Source organism: Centropristis striata, chromosome 20 (assembly GCF_030273125.1).
Source record: "Centropristis striata isolate RG_2023a ecotype Rhode Island chromosome 20, C.striata_1.0, whole genome shotgun sequence".
NCBI lineage: Eukaryota > Metazoa > Chordata > Actinopteri > Perciformes > Serranidae > Centropristis > Centropristis striata.
The window spans coordinates 33,550,873-33,571,668 of NC_081536.1; the positions used below are offsets into that span (position 1 = coordinate 33,550,873).

At 37.7% G+C, this 20,796-nt stretch overlaps 1 protein-coding gene across 1 annotated transcript; it reads right to left on the reverse strand.

Moving 5' to 3' along the window:
- Positions 1–9,683: 9,683 nt before the first annotated feature.
- LOC131993206 (G-protein coupled receptor 4-like) lies at positions 9,684–12,045 on the reverse strand. Its single transcript, XM_059358993.1, has 4 exons — positions 11,662–12,045; positions 11,238–11,449; positions 10,524–11,146; positions 9,684–9,748 (listed from the first exon to the last, which is right to left on the reverse strand). The coding sequence occupies exons 1-4, from the start codon at positions 12,043–12,045 to the stop codon at positions 9,684–9,686; spliced, it is 1,284 nt and encodes a 427-aa protein (XP_059214976.1).
- Positions 12,046–20,796: the final 8,751 nt, after the last annotated feature.

The window sequence follows — 20,796 nt, forward strand, 5'->3', positions numbered from 1 at the left end:
AGGGTGTGGGCAGTGTGGAGCTGGTTCTGGTTCTGGTCCTGGAGGGAACCATGCTCAGGGTGTGGGCAGTGTGGAGCTGGTTCTGGTTCTGGTCCTGGAGGGACTGCTGAAGGCCAGACTGAGGGTGGAGCACGCCGACTACCTCATGATGGACAATGTGCAGAGCTTCAGTCAGATGTGGGCTGTTGGGGTGTTTTGTGCTCTGTGGGGAGAGGCGGAGAACTGAATATTAATTTTTGATCTGAAATAGTTTGTTTGGTGTTTGTGATCTGTTTATTTTTTGTTTTGTAAAAATGGTTTTGCTTACCCTGTAAAATTAATTGTTTTCATCCTGTAAGATGGGTGAATAAAGGGACTTTGAAAACCAAACCTCTCCTCCTCCTCTCTCCTCCTCCTCTCCTCCTCCTCCTCTTCCTCCTCTCCTCCTCCTATCCTCTCCTCTCCTCCTCTCCTCCTCCTCCTCCTCCTCCTCCTCTCCTCCTCTCCTCCTCCTCCTCTCCTCTCGTATTTCTACTAGAAGCAGCAGCTGATCAGACTGATTTCAAACATCTCTGTAGTTTTATACCGGAGTGAAGACAGATAACAGATTAAATCCAAGTGTGTCACAAATTTTATATTTTATTCATCTTCTGATTCACCGTGTACTTAAAATCTGTTTTATTGTGCATCAGAACAACAAAAAGATCAATTAGGAGGTTTTCCAGCCTGCAGTTTTGTTGAATTTATGCTACTAAACCACTTCTCTGGGTTTAGGCCAAAAAAAGGTCCTGGTTAGACATTATAAAACACATTAAAAAGTCTTTAAATGCACCTAAATGCAGTGAAGTGATGTAGTTATGAGAGTATCGTCACATAGTTACATAAAAACATGATGCACAGAAGTGAAGTGACATTTAAATCACATCGTACACTTTTGTTTTCACAAAGTCTGTGATTTATTGTCTTTCATAATTCATACAGCAGCAAGGCGGAGGGAGAGGACAGTCTCACAGGTAAATATGGCTTTATTTTATGAAGTCATATGTGAAGGGAAAACAGTCTGAAAGAACACACGAGACGGAGAGAAAAACTATCTCTGAATGAAATAAAATCCTTTCTCCAGCAGCTCTCCAATCAGCCAGTAGGGGAGCTGTTTCCCAACAATATGATACATTGGATTTGATTGGTACAACCATGAAACGCTTTCTTGTATTGATTAAAGTATAGAAAATGAAGTAACAACTAAAACACAAATAGATGTATGAAAATAAACAACAGTGGGATAAAATTATTGTGTATTTGTGTATTTTTCATTGATAGTAATATCAGCATATAAAAACATAGGAATCTGTCTTCAATAACTGTCATTGACTGTATTACATTGTGTAAATGAATGACCACCCCAACACCATCCAAGAAGCAATTACAGGGACTAATGTAGAAGTATATAGATTTATTTTTGACATATCAATAGAACATGATCTATTAATAAGAGATAGCACGCTGAGCCACAAAAGAAACATAATCTTTAAAAGTCTTGGAGATATTATGACCCTGAAAATAGAGCCAAAGATTCACTTCTACTAGTGCTGTGAAGTCAGTGATGATTTATCCCGATGTTGTTATGGTTACCACAAAACCTAGACCTGAGATGTTAATCTTTGATGAAGTTCTGTGTTGGTTCATCCAGTTCAAGGAAGTCATACGCCCCAGCTGTAACCAGCTGAAGGCCCTCTGATTGAATCATTCCTTATCAGACACACCCACCCACCAATCACAGCCCATTCTCACCACAGGGCGGTCCTTGTAGATATGATCCCTCCTTACTGATCTCTGCTACACCAGTGGTGTCACACACGTTGCGTTAGCAAAACTCCTCCCCCGAACGCTCCTCGTCCAATCATATCTTAGCATACCAAGAGTTACTAAGTGATAGATACGATACTAAGAGAAGAAGGTCCTCAAGCTTTGAGCTCTGAGCAACAAGGTGAAACGGTCTGACACCAGGTACCCTCAGAGTTTAGCAGGAGGAGTCGAGTTTTCCCCTTTTCCAAAACTCAAAAAGCAAAAGGAGCGTTGCTGGCTGTGGATGAAACAGTGTAGGACACCCCACTCCAAGTTAATATCTCAGAGATCAACAGGCACACAAATGTCTGCTCCAAGGTAAGCTGCTAGCTAGCTAACATGAGCTAACTAACGATTGTCTAGCTGTTAGATGAGATAACCCAAACCGGATTTAACAGTTATGGTTCCTGTCAACTAGTATTATTACCACTACTAGTGCAGAACTAGTCCAACAAACTAATGTTAATGACACCGTGTGTAAATTAGCACACTAAGCTAGCTAGCACATAACACAGGGCTGTACAGTGCTAATAGCTAGGGTCACTGAATCCCACATAGGCTGGCTATTGGCTAACATTCCATCAACATTTCACACTGACTACTAATATAAACGGTCATGTTATGTTTACAGTTAATTTAGTGGCGTAAACTAGAGTCTAACTTCTTATCTTTCAACCCGTATATATCATTTTAACTGTGTACGTTAGCCTCTGGTTAACCAGGGTCGGCAAAAGGATGCTAATACCGGTGAATTAGCCTAGCGCTATCGTTTTCATGGATTGGTGACGTTCATGTCCTCGCTGTGAAACAATGAGGGCTGCTGATTTTTTTGGGGGAAATGTCACCGTTATCAACCATCGTTATCAACACACCCGGTCTGGTTCCGTATTTATTCACAATAAGTCACAGTACAGTAAAAATACAGATGTAGCCTATAGCACATGCTACATCAGTCTGTGCTATGGATGATTCACCATCTGGGCACCAGTAGCATCTTATTTTACATGTTTTTTTAGAGTGTAGCCTACAGATGAGCTGTTTGTAACTATAGTTACATACCAATTATAGAGATTTTGTGGATTGTGCTACAAAATCAGCCTCTGTAGCACCAGTGCTATAAGCAAAACAAGTTAATGTACAGCCCTGTACTGTATATATCAATGTTGAACATAACCAACAGGCCAGGGGTCTCAAAGTCAAATTACTTGGGGGCCGCTGGAGGCAGTAAATGACCAAAAAAAGACACAAAATGACATAAAAAAACGATATTACTTGAAACTTACTTGAAAAAAAGGACACAAAATGACCAAAAAATACACAGAATTACCAAAAAAGACCCAAAATTATTTTAAAAAGACACAATTCTTTTTTAAAAAGACACACAATTAACAAAAAAAACAAAATTAACAAAAAAGACACAAAATTAACAAAAAATGATATATCAAGGTGGGGGCCACAAAATATGGTCACGAGGGCCACAATTGGCCCGCGGGCCGCCAGTTTGAGCCCCCTGAACTAGAGCAGAGGGTGGTGGCTCCAGGGGCCAGGTTGAGTTTGTCCTCAGTACTCTGGTTAGGGGCCAGCCCCAGGCCTTAAAGAAGCCAGACAGGTTCGTCCCCACAGTCTGGGAGAAAGTCTCAGCATACAGCTTCATCTTTCTCTCATCGTCACTGGGAAAGTTGCTCATCTCGTCGTAGGCAGCAAACACTTTCTGAACCCTCTGGAGTCACGAAAGCTCCGGAGCACTTTGACTTCTTCATGACGTCACCACGTAGAAACCTTCAGCAGCATGTTTCCTGCTGGCAGCTCAACTCTAGAGTTTTGGCTTTTACACAAGTTTCCATGTCACATTTAATGCATCAACTCTTTTTCAGCAACGGTAAAAAACACCTCGACCAAGTGTAGTAACATGATTTTACTTTTTTTGCAGAGATTTTTCTAGTTTTGCAGTATGCATTCAGCATTTTTAATGCAATCTTTTGTGTTTACTGTTTTTGTGTGTGTTTTTTGTAATTTCTTTCTGTGTTTTCATATGTTTTTTTGTAAATTTTTGGTGTTTTCTGAAAATTTTTTTAATGGTTTTGGTGTGTTTTGAGTTTGTTTTTGTGTTTTTTGTGTGTCTTTTATGTGTTTTTTGCTATATATTTTTGTGTGTGTTTTTGGTAATTTCGTGTGTGTTTTTTTGTGTTTAAAATGTTGATCCAGTAAGTCAAAATGAAAATAATAATCAGGTCATATAGGTGAGGTTGTGCTGAAAACAACGATACCAACATGTCATGGTAAAGATTTTTAAGTGGTTTATACAGGCAGAATGAAATTAGTCAAAAACCCACAAAATAGCCCCAAACTCCAAAGGGTTAATTCATCCCAGCCAAACTTTTCCTGGAGCTTCATGGAAGAAGGAAATGATGAGAGAGTTAACAAACCAGCTGCAATAAAGCATCAAAAGTCCTCCAGGGCTGTTTTAGCCAGACATGATGCTGTTGTATCTTTGTGTCTCATTCCCAGGGTCTGTGATATGATGAAACCCTGTAGGATAGGATATACAGCTGACACAGACAACATTACATTCTGCTATAGGTCTACCTATGGAGAGCAGGATGATTGATCACTGAGATAATCAGTGAGGATTGACTGACATCTAGTGGACAACACAAGTATTCAACACATTTCTACTCTATGAAAGGTGAAACCCTCAATTTATTGGTTTTATGTTGTTGGACATCATTCAGTCCCTCTAATTGTCACTATATTTTAGCACAATTTGTGGATTTTTCCAGTATATTGTTATGAACGTCAAAAAGACACAAATTACCAAAAAAGACAGAGAATTTAAAAAAAAATCAAAATGTATTAAAATGTCTAAAAAAACAACCAGAGTACCACATGAGTTTGTACACATGGGTGAAGGTTCTACAGCAGGGGTCTCAAACTCAGATTACCTGGGGGCCGCTGGAGGCAGGATCAAAATGACCAAAAAAAGACACAAAATTACTAAAAAAAGACACAAAATGACAGAAAAAACCTAAATTACAAAAAAAAGACACAAAATGACAAAAAGACACAAGATGACAGAAAACCACTTAATTGCTTTAAAAAAAACTCAAATTGACAGAAAAAAATAAGTTACTTAAAAAACTGAGTATGACAAAACAAGACACAAAATTATTTTAAAAAAAGACAAAAAATGACCAAAAAAAGACACAAAATTACTAAAAGAATACACAAAATGACAGAAAAAGGCACAAAATAAAAAAAAGACAAAAGATGACAAAAAAACCCACTAAATTACTTTAAAAAAGACACAAAATGACAGAAAAAAACTAAATTACTTAAAAAATAAATAAAATGACCAAAAAAAAAACAGAAAACAGAGAATTACAAGAAAGAAACAAAATTATATATATATATAAATACACGAAATTATTTAAAAAAAGACAAATTGCCAAAAAAAAGCACAGAATTATTAATTATTAAAAAAAATTCTCCTCCTCTCCCTCCCCCCCATCTCTCCCCCTTTGTCCAAAAAATACATATGCAGAGCTGATGAATTAATCAGAAAATCAATCATCCTGCTGTGGCTGCACAAGCAGCTTACATCTTTATTAGAAACATTTTAGCAAACTATTGTGAATCAGTTTATTTATGAATTACAAAAAAATGTCTGGATGCCTGGCAACGCAGCACCAAAATATGTAAGGATATAGGTGGAATAAACAGGATGCACAATATCTAATACCAAAATAATGTAAGGGTTCAAAAGTGGGTTTTAACAATGATTGTAAATAATTATTAATTTTCATAAAAATATGATATGATTTGATTAACTATAGTCACCTTGACATGGGGCACCACTCTATATTTCAGATGCTGTGTATAAACAAAGCTGTCAGGCCTTTTCTTCATTCAGTCAGTTAGTCAAAACAAACATTCACATTATTGTCAAGAAACTGATTCTTTATTAAATTTCCAGAAAATGCACAATTTCATGTAAAATTCCCCACACTGTGATTACATTTTATCAACATGACCAAATACAAAACAGCTGCTCTGATTAACATCCTAAACAGCACCATGCCTCCCACTAAAAAACAACTTATATTCAGATAAATAGTGAGACGTTTAGTTTATTGTCTGTAAAAACATTTCAAAAGCCAAACAACAGAGAACTCGTGTGTCTGTTCAAAACTTATTGAACAGCTGAGTTATATGAAAAAATCTGATATATGAAAAGTAAACAACAACATTTTAATTATTTAATTATGTCCTAAAGATGTTGAGATATTTTTTCTGACATTATTTCAAGGAACAGATTCTTTATTAAATTTCCAGAAAATTTACAATTTCATGTAAAATTACGCACACTGTGATTACATTTAGGGGTGCACCGATCGATCGGCACCGATTTCCTTCATTTTGGGCGATCGGCGATCAGCCGTTTTTTTTTTTTTACGTCAAACCGATCTTATCTAGCATCTTAAATACCTCGATAATAACCCCCCACCAGCAGTGCTCCCAACTTTGTTGCATAATTTAGCAACTTTTCAGACCCCTTTAGCGACTATTTTTCAAGAAACTGACTGGAGACAAATCCAGGGAGTCCTTCTTACTCCTTCTTAATGAGCCTCCGTTAGTGGCAGTTAGCTACAGTTAGCTCTGTAGCAGTACAGTGTGTATGTGCTAACAGGCTAACAGTTAGCTCTGCAGCAGTACAGTGTGTATGTGCTAACAGGCTAACAGTTAGCTCTGCAGCAGTACAGTGTGTATGTGCTAACAGGCTAACAGTTAGCTCTGCAGCAGTACAGTGTGTATGTGCTGCTGCTGCAGGAGGTGTTCACCTAGTGATCTCTGTTTGTTTACAACAAGCACCAGACACTCTGTGCACAGTTAGTGATGCTGGTTAATTCACCATCACTTTGTTTATGATCAGCGGAGACACTGTGCATAATTAGCCATGCTGGTTTGTTTTGATCAGCTGCTGACGTTGTGCACAGTTAGCGACGGTGAAAACCATATGATGAACTATTCGATTTTTTATGATTTAATGACTATTCGAATATTCTAAAATCGATGCCCATCCCTAGTTGTATGTATGTTGTACTTTAACAAAACCAAAAACTCAGGACATTTTATTTATGGTTGCAGTTCTTTTGTTAGTTTGTCCTGTAAATTGTTGCTATTTATTTTAAGTTCAATATTGTGACATTGTGATTTCCTTTATTTGTTAAAGAAAAATACTGCTGTGTTATTGTTTTTCAATAAAATAAGATTCAAACATTGAAGGTGTATGCTGTGAGTTATAAAAAAATCGGTATCGGACAAAATCGGAATCGGCAGGTCAGGCTTTTTAAAAATCGGTGATCGGTGATCGGCCAGAAAATTGCAATCGGTGCACCCCTAATTACATTTTATCAACATGGCCGACACAAAACAGCTGCTCTGATTTACATCCTAAAAAGCACCATGCCTCCCACTAAAAACAACTTATATTAAGATAAATAGCTAGTAGTTTATTTTATTATCTATAAAAAATCTCTCATCTCTCTCTCCATCTCTCTCTCCAATTCAATTAAAAAAAGGCTTTATTGGTATAAATGTTTCAAAACAATATTGCCAAAGCTCAAATACAACACACAATAACAGTAAGATATATAATAATCAATAAAACAAATTTCATAAAATATATAGAGACAAAATTAAATAGATGTGTGTGAGACAAATCAATTACAAATATACAATTCATTACCCCTTTGATGCACAACATGGTCTAAAGTGACCCGAATAAGTTTTTATATTCTATATCTTTGCAATAAATTAATTTCATCATTCACTATTGCAGGTCCTCAAATAAAAAACAACAACAATGGATATAATCTGTTGTAATAAAAAAAGATATTCAAACACGCAGCCAGCATGAAATAACATGGGGAATGAATGCGGGTCATTTTTGACCCATGTTGTGCATTAGAAGGTATTGATATGTTGAGCATCAAAGGGTTAAGGAAGACCTTAAATCTTGTCTTTTCCAGGTCTGACTCCAGTTTTACAGATGATCCAGTTGCTGCTGTAACGCCTCTTTAGATGGAGATAACAGTATGAGATCATCTGCATAAAGTAGACATTTAATGTGTGTGTGGGAGAGGGTGAGACCAGGATATCTGACTGCTCATCAATATAAATGTTAAACAGAGTGGGACTGAGACTGTTTCACTCCTCGATTTTAGGGGAAGACATTTGTTTCCCTATTGCCAATTTTCACAGCACATTTATTATTTGTATACATTGCTTTGATAATATCACAGGTTTTCCCGTCTACACCATTTCAATTAATTTCAGGAACAAACCGTTGTGCCAAATTGAATCAAATGCTTTTTTGAAGTCTACAAAACAGGAGTAAATGTTGTTGTTTTGGTGGACATGCTTATTAATGAGGGTGTGGAGAGTATAAATATGATCTGTGGCGTGAATCCAATCTGACTCTTGCTCAGAACCAGGGTTATTATAGTTAACGAAAACTAACGAAATAACGAAAACTAGTTTTTAAAAAAACAATAACTAACTGAAACTGTATTTTGTGGTTACAAAACCAACTAAAACGAACTAAAATTATAGTGAAAATGTCCTTCGTTTTCGTCTTTGTCAACTTTTTTGATATGTTAACCTTTTTGGTTGATATGAAATCTATTTAATCTTTCTGGTTTTATGACTTAATAAAGTTATTGGGGCTGAGATGGATCAGACAAAGGAAATAAAGGAAACATTTATTGTGACCTTATTGAATCTTGCACCCAACAAATACCCCATTACAAAACAACTAGAACTAATAAAAACTAAACTAAAACTAAGCATTTTCCAAAAAATTTAAACTAATTAAAACTAGCAAAATCACTCTCAAAACTAATTAAAACTAACTGAATTTGAAAACAAAAATTCACAATGAAACTAAAACTAAAACTAATGAAAAATCCAAAACTATTATAACCTTGCTCAGAACATGTTGTTCACTGAGGAAGTCTTGTAGTCGGTTATTTAGGACGCTGCAGAATAACTTCCCCAGGTTGCTGCTGACATATATGCCTCTGTAGTTGATTGTTTCAAATGTATTTCCATGTTTAAAGATTGGTGTGATAATTCCTTTACTCCAGATGTCAGGGAAATGTCCAATGCTCAGAACCAGGTTGAATCATTTTAAAATGACAGTGTTGAACTTTTGATTGTTAAATTTCAGCATTTCATTTAGAATTTAGGTCTTAAGGGAGTTGATTGTCTTTAATAACTGATTCTAGAGTTTGTAGTTTGTTGATGAGATCATTTTGGGCCGAATTCAGTGTGATGGTACTGTACAAGCTTTTTTAAAATGTTTTTTTTCTTCCATATATCACCATTTTGAATAGCCAATTCTTCTTTGTGTGGTTTGCTGAAAGAGTGCCATTTTTTCCAGAAATCATTTGAGTTAATGGATTCTTCAATTATATGGAGCTGGTGCTGTGCATGTTGCTCCCTTTTAGTTCTCAGTGTTCATTTGTATAATTTCAGTGTTTCCCAATATTGGAGGCGGAGCTCAGAATTGTGAGGTTGTCTGTGTTTCTGATTTGAGTGTTTTTCTCAGATGTCTGCAGTCTTTATCAAATAATTTTTCATTGGCTGATGTTTTTGATGTGTGGTGCTGAGATTTTTTCAGATTGGACAGATCTGCCATATCATGGAATATGTTGTTGATATCCTTTACAGCCTGATTCAGCCCATCATTATAATGATGGGCTGAATCAGGCTGAACAGGATACTGTGGTGATACAAGGTGGTAACAACATAGAGATTGAATTGTTGCTTTGTCCATCTATAAGCTAGTTTTGTATCGTTCAGTTGACTGGGTTCTGCTGCATGAGGGTCTGTTGCTGTCTTTTTAATGGAGAGTGTAATTTTGCTGTGATCAGATCAGAGAGGAGTGTTAAGGGACTGACTGTGAATGCTCTCAGATAGAAGGGGTCTAGGTCTGTCATCTCTCTCTCCTTCTCTCTCTCCTTCTCTCTCTCCATCTCTCTCCATCTCTCTCTCCATCTCTCTCTCCTTCATTCTCTCCATCTCTCTCTCCTTCTCTCTCTCCATCTCTCTCTCCTTCTCTCTCTCCATCTCTCTCTCCATCTCTCTCTCCTTCATTCTCTCCATCTCTCTCTCCTTCATTCTCTCCATCTCTCTCTCCATCTCTCTCTCCTTCTCTCACTCCATCTCTCTCTCCATCTCTCTCTCCTTCATTCTCTCCATCTCTCTCTCCTTCATTCTCTCCATCTCTCTCTCCATCTCTCTCTCCTTCTCTCTCAATCTCTCTCTCCATCTCTCTCTCCTTCTCTCTCTCCATCTCTCTCTCCATCTCTCTCTCCTTCTCTCTCTCCTTCATTCTCTACATCTCTCTCTCCATCTCTCTCTCCATCTCTCTCTCCTTCTCTCTCTCCATCTCTCTCTCCTTCTCTCTCTCCTTCTCTCTCCCCATGTCTACAATTCTACAATGTCATTCAGCAGACACTGAAGCAAGGATGAAGTCAAAAAAACATCAAGACTAAGTGTTGTTTGAGTCCATTAGGACACAAGAGCTTTTAGGTCGCAAAAGCAGTCAGTGCAACCACCTTCTCTCTCCATCTCTCCATTCTCTCCATCTCTCTCTCCATGTCTTTCCCCTTCTCTCTCTCTCCTTCTCTCTATACCTTCATTCTCTCCATCTCTTTCCCGATCTCTCTCTTTCCAGCACTCTTCATCTTTCTCCCCTTCTCTCTCTCCATCTCTCTCTCCAGACATGTTCACAGTTACAGAGCTGATTTCATTGCTGTCTGTTCTGCAGCGACACAAACAGTCTGAAAGCTGGCGTATGGTCCCTTTCCTCATCAACATATACAGAACTAAGTCTGCCAGAGGACTCAACTTAACAAACACAGGAACCAGTTCATGGAGAAGGTCAAGATGTGGGTTGTTGTCTGCATTTGGGTTGGTAATTAAAGCGTACCAGGACACACTCATAAGTATGGCTGGCAGAAACAGCAGCATGTAAATCAGCAGCACCAGGATCAACATTCCTGCAATTCGTCGTTTTTCGTCAGTCGGGACCGAGATGGAAGCATACAGGGCTTTGAGGGTCGCAATCAGGAAGAATAAGATCAGCGGGAGAGGAAGGAGGTAAAAGATGGTGGAAATGACTATGTAGACACTGTAAATATAAAACTCAGTGAGGACAGGGACAACAGGAAGGATCCAGACCAGGACACAGACCAGCACAGAGGACTTGATGGTTCGTCTGAAGCGGTACCACAGTGGGTGGACGATGACCAAATACCTGAAATACAAGACAGACAGCTTCAGAGTTCTACAGAGATACAATGATCAGACACTGAAGCTTCACACATATTGGATAGACAGGTAGCTACCTTTCCAGAGCGATGCACACCATGAAGCCAATACTGGCCATCAGACTGTAGATGTAAATACAGTAAAAGACCCGAAATATCTCCCAGTAGTCAGAATGGAACAAGTACATGTCCTTAGGCTGTGCCACCTCAGCGATCATGCAGCAGAACTGAATGATGTCAGAGATGAGAAGGTTGATGACGTAGATCGGAGCAACTTCACCATTTCTCACCTGCAGGAAAACAAAAGGAAACAAGCAGCTGAAACATGTGTGTTTAGGGTCCAATCAGGTTTGTGTACATTTTAATTATAGAGTCAATTATTCCTGTAAAACACTTCATCCCAACCCCCTGAGACCTGTCGCCCAACCAGATCAAGACCCTCACAGACACAGAGACATGACACATACAGTAAATAAACAACTGTCAGTTATAATGTTCTTACCAGAGAGAAAAGACCATAGATGGCCCCGAGGGTCAAAGGAAGGCCGAGACAAATGACTAGACATGTCACCACAAACTGGATGAATCCAACTTCATCAACACTGGGACCGCCAAAGAAGGAAGAATATTTAAAGTAGTGATAGTTGTCAGTGTTGTTGCTGTAGTCGTAGTAGTCAGTGTTGTTGCTGTTGTTGTAGTAGTCATTGTTGTTGCTGTTGTCGTCGTAGTAGGTGTAGTTGAAGAAGTTGAAGTAGTCGGAGCTGTAGTCAGGGAAGTTGAAGTAGTTGCTGTAGTTGAAGTAGTTGCTGATGTAAGTGTAGTTGCTGATGTCAGTGTAGTTGCTGGTTGTGTCGTTGAGGCCGTTGTCCTGTGAAGTGTTGTCCATTGTTCAGAGTGAAACCTGAAGGTTCAGAGATCAGGTTATAGAAAGGCAGCATGTTGTTTATATCAACCTAACATTGTTCAGTGACATCACTAAAGCTGTGAGCTGCTGGTTCACACACACACACACACACACACACACACACACACACACACACACACACACACACACACACACACAGTATACACACACACACACACACACAGTATACACACACACACACACACACACACACACACACACACACACAGTATACACACACACACACACACACACACACACACACACAGTATACACACACACACACACACAGTGTACACACACACACACACACACACACACAGTACACACACACACACACACACACACACATACACACAGTATACACACACACACACACACACACACAGTATACACACACACACACAGTATACACACACACACACACACACACAAACACAATGCAGACCATGAAATGCTGTCTTGTCACTTTTTATCAGTATTTATTTTACACTATCTCTGTCTGAACTAATAATATTTAATAAATAATACTACATAATTAGTTTTAAAAAACTAAATGTATCATCTTCATGTATCATATGTTAAAAACACAAAACTAGTTTCATATCTCAGCTGCCATCATGTTATGGAAAAATGCAAATGTAGCTCCAAACACCTCCCAGTGTATTCACGTTGGCTCAGAACAAGAGACGACTATAATAAAAATAATAATAATATCAATAAAAATAGGTTTAAAAATGCTGCTGTAAGCATAATTTAGAGAGTTGGACTCTTGAATTAAATATAATTTATATTTTGAATGTTTTATCTGTTTTTCAAGTTTTCCAAACTGCTTTGTGATAAGATCACTACGGAGCCCCCCAGGGGACACGGGGGAAAAAAAAGATGGGTGAAAAAAAAAAAAAATGATGGGTGAAAAAAAAAAAAGGACGGACTTTTGCGAGATCCCGAGTTACTTTTGCGAGATCCCGAGATAGTTTTGCGAGATCCCGAGTTAGTTTTGCGAGATCCCGAGATACTTTTGCGAGATCCCGAGTTAGTTTTGCGAGATCCCGAGATACTGACGAAAGAAGAGGAGCAATGGAGGAGCGATATTCGCCTATTTTCCGGCCTTCTAACTGGAATAGCGTCACGAAAACCGCACCAATTTCCCCCAGGATGGTTTTATTTTGTACAGAAAACTAAGACTGACATTTCACAGGCTTGATCAACTCACCAAAATCAGCGAGTCTGGCGAAAGATTAAAGTAACCGGGCCGAATATATGTCCTAGTGCCCAACGGCAGCCAGAGTGCTTAGGGACCGTCGCAAAAGTGCAACGTCTTTCTTTTCTATTTTTAATAACTCACTGGAAATTCATCTAATAAACACCAAACGACTTCTGATGTGTTCATGAACTCACTGTGGACTTCCCACACCCTTTATTTTCAATACACACCTTTTCAATTCCTTTTATTCAGTGTGTACAATATTTAAGCCTTTTATTTTGTAATAGCTCTCTTGTTTTTATAGATAGCCTATCAACACCAAACCACTTCTGATGTGTTCATGAATTCATTGTGGATTCCCCACATCCTTTATTGTCGTAAAACAAACACTTTAAATTTCAGATACCATTCCTTCCAGTGTGTCACCAATCATAAGACATCTGTAAGACAATGAATAAAAATGTAATTTACGTATTTAATTACTGTGCAGCCCAATTTATATATGACTATGTTCAACAAAAGACAAAGACTGCTCTTAGTATTTTAACTCCTCACTATTGCTTGCTATAGTTGTTCTCGATTTTCTGTTTTGGAAAGCATCACGAGCTGATGGTCAAGTACAGATGCATACTTGTGGCTGTAGTAATCATATTTTTGTTTATTCACTTTGCTTTAACAGCTTGCAATTAATGCTAAACTACCTGAAAGGTTGTATGTGTCATGCTTGAATGACAATTTGCATGCTTGACCTGAATTAACAGCAGCAATTTTGAAGAAAAAGAACAGTGAAGTCAAAATAAAAAATGAGAAATGTAAAGAAATGAATGATGTCTAAGAATCTTGTAAGGGTTTTAAAGGAAAGCAACAAGCTGTGGAAGCTTCATAGTGAGTTCATGAACACATCAGAAGTGTTTTGAAGTCGATATGTAGAAAAACAAGTGAGTTATTAAAAAATAAAAGCCTTAAGTATGAATAGAATATACACGCTTATTGCTCCTTATATCTAAACAACTTGTAAAGGTTTTGCTTGAAACTAAAGGGTTGTGACTGATTCAAACAGCTATCAAATAAGAAAGGCCTTATATATGAAAGAACTATACACACATATTACTTGTGCCTATCTATAAAAACAAGAGAGCTATTACAAAATAAAAGGCTTAAATATTGTACACACTGAATAAAAGGAATTGAAAAGGTGTGTATTGAAAATAAAGGGTGTGGGAAGTCCACAGTGAGTTCATGAACACATCAGAAGTCGTTTGGTGTTTATTAGATGAATTTCCAGTGAGTTATTAAAAATAGAAAAGAAAGACGTTGCACTTTTGCGACGGTCCCTAAGCACTCTGGCTGCCGTTGGGCACTAGGACATATATTCGGCCCGGTTACTTTAATCTTTCGCCAGACTCGCTGATTTTGGGGAGTTGATCAAGCCTGTGAAATGTCAGTCTTAGTTTTCTGTACAAAATAAAACCATCCTGGGGGAAATTGGTGCGGTTTTCGTGACGCTATTCCAGTTAGAAGGCCGGAAAATAGGCGAATATCGCTCCTCCATTGCTCCTCTTCTTTCGTCAGTATCTCGGGATCTCGCAAAAGTATCTCGGGATCTCGCAAAAGTATCTCGGGATCTCGCAAAACTAACTCGGGATCTCGCAAAACTATCTCGGGATCTCGCAAAAGTAACTCGGGATCTCGCAAAAGTCCGTCCTTTTTTCTTTTTCACCCATCATTTTTTTTTTTTTTCACCCATCTTTTTTTTTCCCCCGTGTCCCCTGGGGGGCTCCGTAGATCACAAACTTATTATCCTCACAATTTAAAATATATATATTTTTTTTGTAACCATGTTTCAATTCAAAACACTATCTTTTTCATATTTTATCTGATCAGAAATTTTTACAATTTCTTTTCCGTCTTTGTTACATAATCAAAAACTTACAATCCAAACAATTTAATATAAAAGTTCTAAGAAAAAAAGCAAGATAAGTAAAACATAGCTGCTTGTTTTCAGTTTAAATTAAGAAAAATATCTCTATGAATATGTTAATAATCTCTTCGTTAAAGGAAAACAGTCTCAAAACGTACCTGTGGAAGCTGCTGACGACCAGAACGACTTCTCTCCTCCAAAATGACAAAAAAGACAAAAAAATTCACACAATTACCAAAAGACACAAAATTATTTTAAAAAAAGACACAAAATGACCCAAAAAAGACACAAAATGACCCAAAAAAGACACAAAATTACCCAAAAAAATACACAAAATTACCAAAAAGACACAAGTTACTAAAAAAAAGACACAAAATGACACAAAAAACTAAATTACTTAAAAAAGGCACAAAATGACCAAAAAAGACACAGAATTACCAAAACAGACACAAAATTATTAAAAAAAAAGACACAAAATGACCAAAACAGTAATTAAAGGGACCTTCCACACACAACACAGTAAAGTGCCATTCATATAAAACTCACATTAAACTTTCATATCAAGGTGGGGGCCACAAAATATGGTCATGAGGGCCACAATTGGTCATTTTGTGTCTTTTTTGGTAATGTTGTGTCTTTTTTTGGTCATTTTGTGTCTTTTTTTTTTTAATTTTGTGTCTTTTTTGGTCATTTTGAGTCTTTTTTTGGTCATTTTGCATCTTTTTTTGGTCTTTTTGTGTCTTTTTTTTTAGTAATTTTGTGTCTTTTTTTGGTCATTTTGATACTGCCTCCAGCGGCCCCCAGGAGTTTGAGGCCCCTGATTTAATAGAAACATTGGCCCTCATTTATCAAACGAGCGTACGTCAGAAAGTGAGCGTAAAGTGGGCGTAGGATGATTTCTACAAGCCTCGGCATTTATCAATGTGGACGTGAGCGGAGGGTACGATCAGATCTCAGTCTGCTCTCAGCTCGTGGACACAAATCTGAGTCAGCGTGAAGTCGACACGTCTGAGTCTGAGAATTGATCTGAGACTATAGTATCGATGCCTGGAGCTGATAAAACTCTGAGGTGTTTTGATTTTTAATGGTGACGAAGCAAAACATGTTTAGACTAAATCATTTATAATTAAAACATTATTTAAAATAAATACACCCTGTGATCGTGAAATTCTTTCATCAGAATACCAGCCGAGGATATTAAATGTTGTTGTCTTCTGCTGTTTGCTGTTATTATTATTATTATTATTATAATTATTATTATTATTATTATTATCCAGCTCCGACACCGGAGCGTCAGCGTCTCCTCCACCAGCGGTGCTGCCCGAATAGAAACATTTCCAATCAGCTACACGCTGCTCTGACTAGGACATCATTATTAGTAAATGTAAAGAAGTGAATGTTAATAATAATAATGATAATAATAATAATAATAATAATAATAATAATAATAATAATAGCAATATTCAGATATTATATAGATTATTAGGCTTTATATATCACCATGTAATTACTCAAACCTCTCCAGGAGTTTAATAGTCCTCTACTCTGCTGACAGCACCACTGATTTCCTTCTTTTCTCTTTTTATGCTGCCAAACTAAACCAGTTTGTTGTTGCAGCTGTTGGACGTCAGCGTTTCACTTTCTGACTGAGAAATTCCTCTTCTTTTGGATTAAAACATACTTTAAAACATTGTTTACCTCCTTCAACCAAGAAGCTGTGAAAACTTCTAAGTCCGTGCTCCAAATGTAAAATATTCACCGAACTTGTTTGAGTTTATAACTATTAGTACTTTTATTTCATAAACCTCCATCGCTGTGTATTTCTGTAATATGTCTATATTGCCCCTGTTGTTATTTGTAACGCTGCACTTTGCTAATAAATCGACTTTAGGGGGTAAAAAATCCTCCTGTTGGCCGTATTGCGTCCTTCGGTGTCGTAAACTCTGAAGGCGAGTCTTCTGAATCAGGTATATATTATATATATATTATATATATTAGGGCGTGGTATTTAAATGACGCTTGTTTCCAGCCGCCACATTTATCAACAGCCGATCATTTTTACGCTGTGATTGGAGAGATACGATCGTTTGATAAATCACACGTGAACCCTGTCGTCAGACCAAATATACACTCAGATCTGATCTGGTTTCTACGCTCGTTTGATGAATGAGGGCCACTGTGTTTAAATCCAGATGAGGTAATAAAGGTTTTACCTGTCAGCGGTTCCAGACGGTGCCCGGCACACTGGTGGTGCACCGTGAGACCAGTCCAGGTGGTGCTGTGGGATTCAGAGACAACCGCACACTGTTAATGCAGTATACAACAATACAACATGTTATTAATTCATTTTAATTTCCTGTATTATTACTTTGTGCACTCATTTCCCCATACAGAGGCACATTCACTACCCTCACAATAACTCTTTTTAAAACTCCTCCTCAAAGGGAGCAGCCAGCTGCTATATGAGGATTTATTATTTTAAATTATAATTAAATAGTTTTGATTAACAAGTTGCGATTCAATACAGCATGTTCATTTACCCTTTTCCTATACTCCTCCTCCTCCTCCTGATCTCCTCCTCTCCTCCTCCTCTCCTCTCCTCTCCTCTCCTCTCCTCCTCCTATTCCTCCTCTCCTCTCCTCCTCCTCCTACTCCTCCTCCTCTCCTCTCCTCCTCCTCTGGCTGGCTGCTACATAAACATTCACAGTGAAAAGTGTAATAACAGGTTATAGAGGATATTTTGTCTGAGTGACAACAGACAATATAAAGTTCATCTTGTGGTTTGTGGATTCAACAGCAGGAGTTTATGCTCTTTATTTCTGACCAGCGCCATAGAACAGGGGTCTCAAACTCTAATTACCTGGGGGCCGCTGGAGGCACGATCAAAATGACCAAAAGACACAAAATTACGAAAAAGAAACAAAATGACTGAGAAAACACTAAATTACTAAAAAAAAGACATAAAATGACCAAAAAAAGACACAAAATGACTAAAAAAGACACAAAATTACAAAAAAAGACACAAAATGACCAAAAAAGACACAAAATTACAAAAAAAGACACAAAATTACAAAAAAAAGACACAAAATGACCCAAAAAGACACAAAATTACTAAAAAAAGACACAAAATTACTAAAAAAAAGACACAAAACTACTAAGAAAGGACACAAAACAACTAAAAAAAGACAAAAGGCCCAACAAAGACACAAAATTACTAAACAAAAGACACAAAATTACCAAAAAAAAGAAACAAAATGAACAAAAAAAGACACAAAATTACTAAAAAAGACACAAAATTACTAAAAAATTCACAGAATTACCAAAAAAGACACAAAATTACCAAAAAGACACAACATTATTAAAAAAAGACACAAAATTATTTAAAAAGACACTAAATTATTTAAAAAAGTAATTAAAGGGACCTTCCACACACAACACAGTAAAGTGCCATTCATATAAAACTCACATTAATCTTTCATATCAAGGTGGGGGCCACAAAATATCGTCTTGAGGGCCACAGTTTGGAGTTTGAGACCCCTGCCATAGAACATCAGTGTAGACATGCTGCCACTCCCTCAGTTAGGAAAGTAGCTGTTGGCTGTCCAATGATGTCATCACCTCATTTGTATATCTGACCATGTAATTTTAATGGACGCTGTGACTTTGCGCATGCGTGGTTCATTTGCAGACTGGACGCTGAGGAGTTAACATCTCCTGCTGACTGCAGCTGGGAGAGACTCCTCCTAAAGTCTCCAAGAACACCAGAAAAACTCACAGATAGATGTTTACAATCATGTAGCAACTCATTTAAGACATGCAGTGATAAGGATCAGTGTATATGATGGAATAGTGGCAGTAGAATGTGAAACAGGCACCAAATTTGGGCTTTTACTGTAAAACCTCCTACGGGCGGCATGTGTAATAAGGCCTTCTAGAGGCTGTTTTGCACGGATATGAACACAGGTTGAGATTTTGGCTTGAACTTTGGTGCCTCGGACATGAAAAGTTTAAGGTTTTACCTTTTGTAAGCATGTTTGAGATCTTTGTTATATAATCAAAAAGTTCCAATCCAAAAGTAAGGTAAATAAAAACCAGCTGCTTGTTTAATTGTGTTGCAGGTAATATTTCTATGACTATGAATGTGTTAATAATGTGTGCATTAAAGGTAAAAAGTGTGAAAAGGTACCTGTGAAGCTGCTGACGAGCAGAAGGACTTCTCTCCTCCAGCGTCTGATGTGTCTGAGTGGTGACGTGCAGCAGGTGGATGTTAATCCACACTTCCTCTTTTCAGGTAGAGAGTGGGCGTGGCCAGAGCAGTCCAGAGCAGAGCTGCACACCTGGAGCCCAGAATAGATGGATGAGGGCTCAACGGTAAAGGAGCCCTGACCCCTGACCCCTGACCCCTCTTGGTGCTGCTCCTCATGCTCCTTTTTTCGTCTCTTTGTGGTTTTTTGCATCTTGTTTCCGTGTTCTTCTCCATCCCCACACCCTCCTCTCTTCCCCTCCTTTCTATTATTCAAAACAGTTATTTATACTTTCCTGCCTGGATACTAAATCAGATAAGGATCAGATTTGAATGAAGGGACACGAAGGCCGACAGCCCAGTGAAGTCTGACAACTCATTTACATTCCTGCTGTTTGTTGACACTCATTGTCTTTATGATTCATATGTGTTGTCTTATGCACACAATATACTCCTCCTCTACTCCTCCTCTACTCCTCCTCTCCTCTCCCCTCCTCTCCTCTCCTCTCCTCTCCTCTCCTCTCCTCTCCTCTCCTCTACTCCTCCTCTACTCCAAGGCGGAGGGAGAGGACAGTCTCACAGGTAAATATGGCTTTATTTTATGAAGTCATATGTGAAGAAACAGTCTGAAAGAACACACAAGACGGAGAGAAAAACTCTCTATTCTCTCTAAAACTCTATACTATCTCTGAATGAAATAAAATCCTTTCTCCAGCAGCTCTCCAATCAGCCAGTAGGGGAGCTGTTTCCCAACAATATGATACATTGGATTTGATTGGTACAACCATGAAACGCTTTCTTGTATTGATTAAAGTATAGAAAATGAAGTAACAACTAAAACACAAAGAGATGTATGAAAATAAACAACAGTGGGATAAAATTATTGTGTATTTGTGTATTTTTCATTGATACTAATATCAGCATATAAATATATATATATATATATATATATATGTGTGTGTGTGTGTGTGTGTGTGTGTGTATGATATGTGTATGTATATATATATATCATATATGTGATGTATGTATGTATATATGATATATGTATATATGTGTGTGTATATCTGTATATATATATATATATATATATATATATATTATTTTATTGTTTTTTTTTGTGGAGTGATAAGGGCGTATGTCTAATTTCCTTGCATTTGTTTTTGTGATTATAAAAATAAAGGGTTTGTTAAAGGTCAAAGGTCTCCTGGTTAAACCCAGACCTAAGCCCTGTGGGACCCCAGTGGGATCATCATGTTAATATGAAGAGGACTGGGGCTGGGTAGGAGAAAATATGTTCATCTATATATGTTCATATCTATAAAACTACTCTATTTGTAGTTGTTGTAGTCTTAATGGACTACA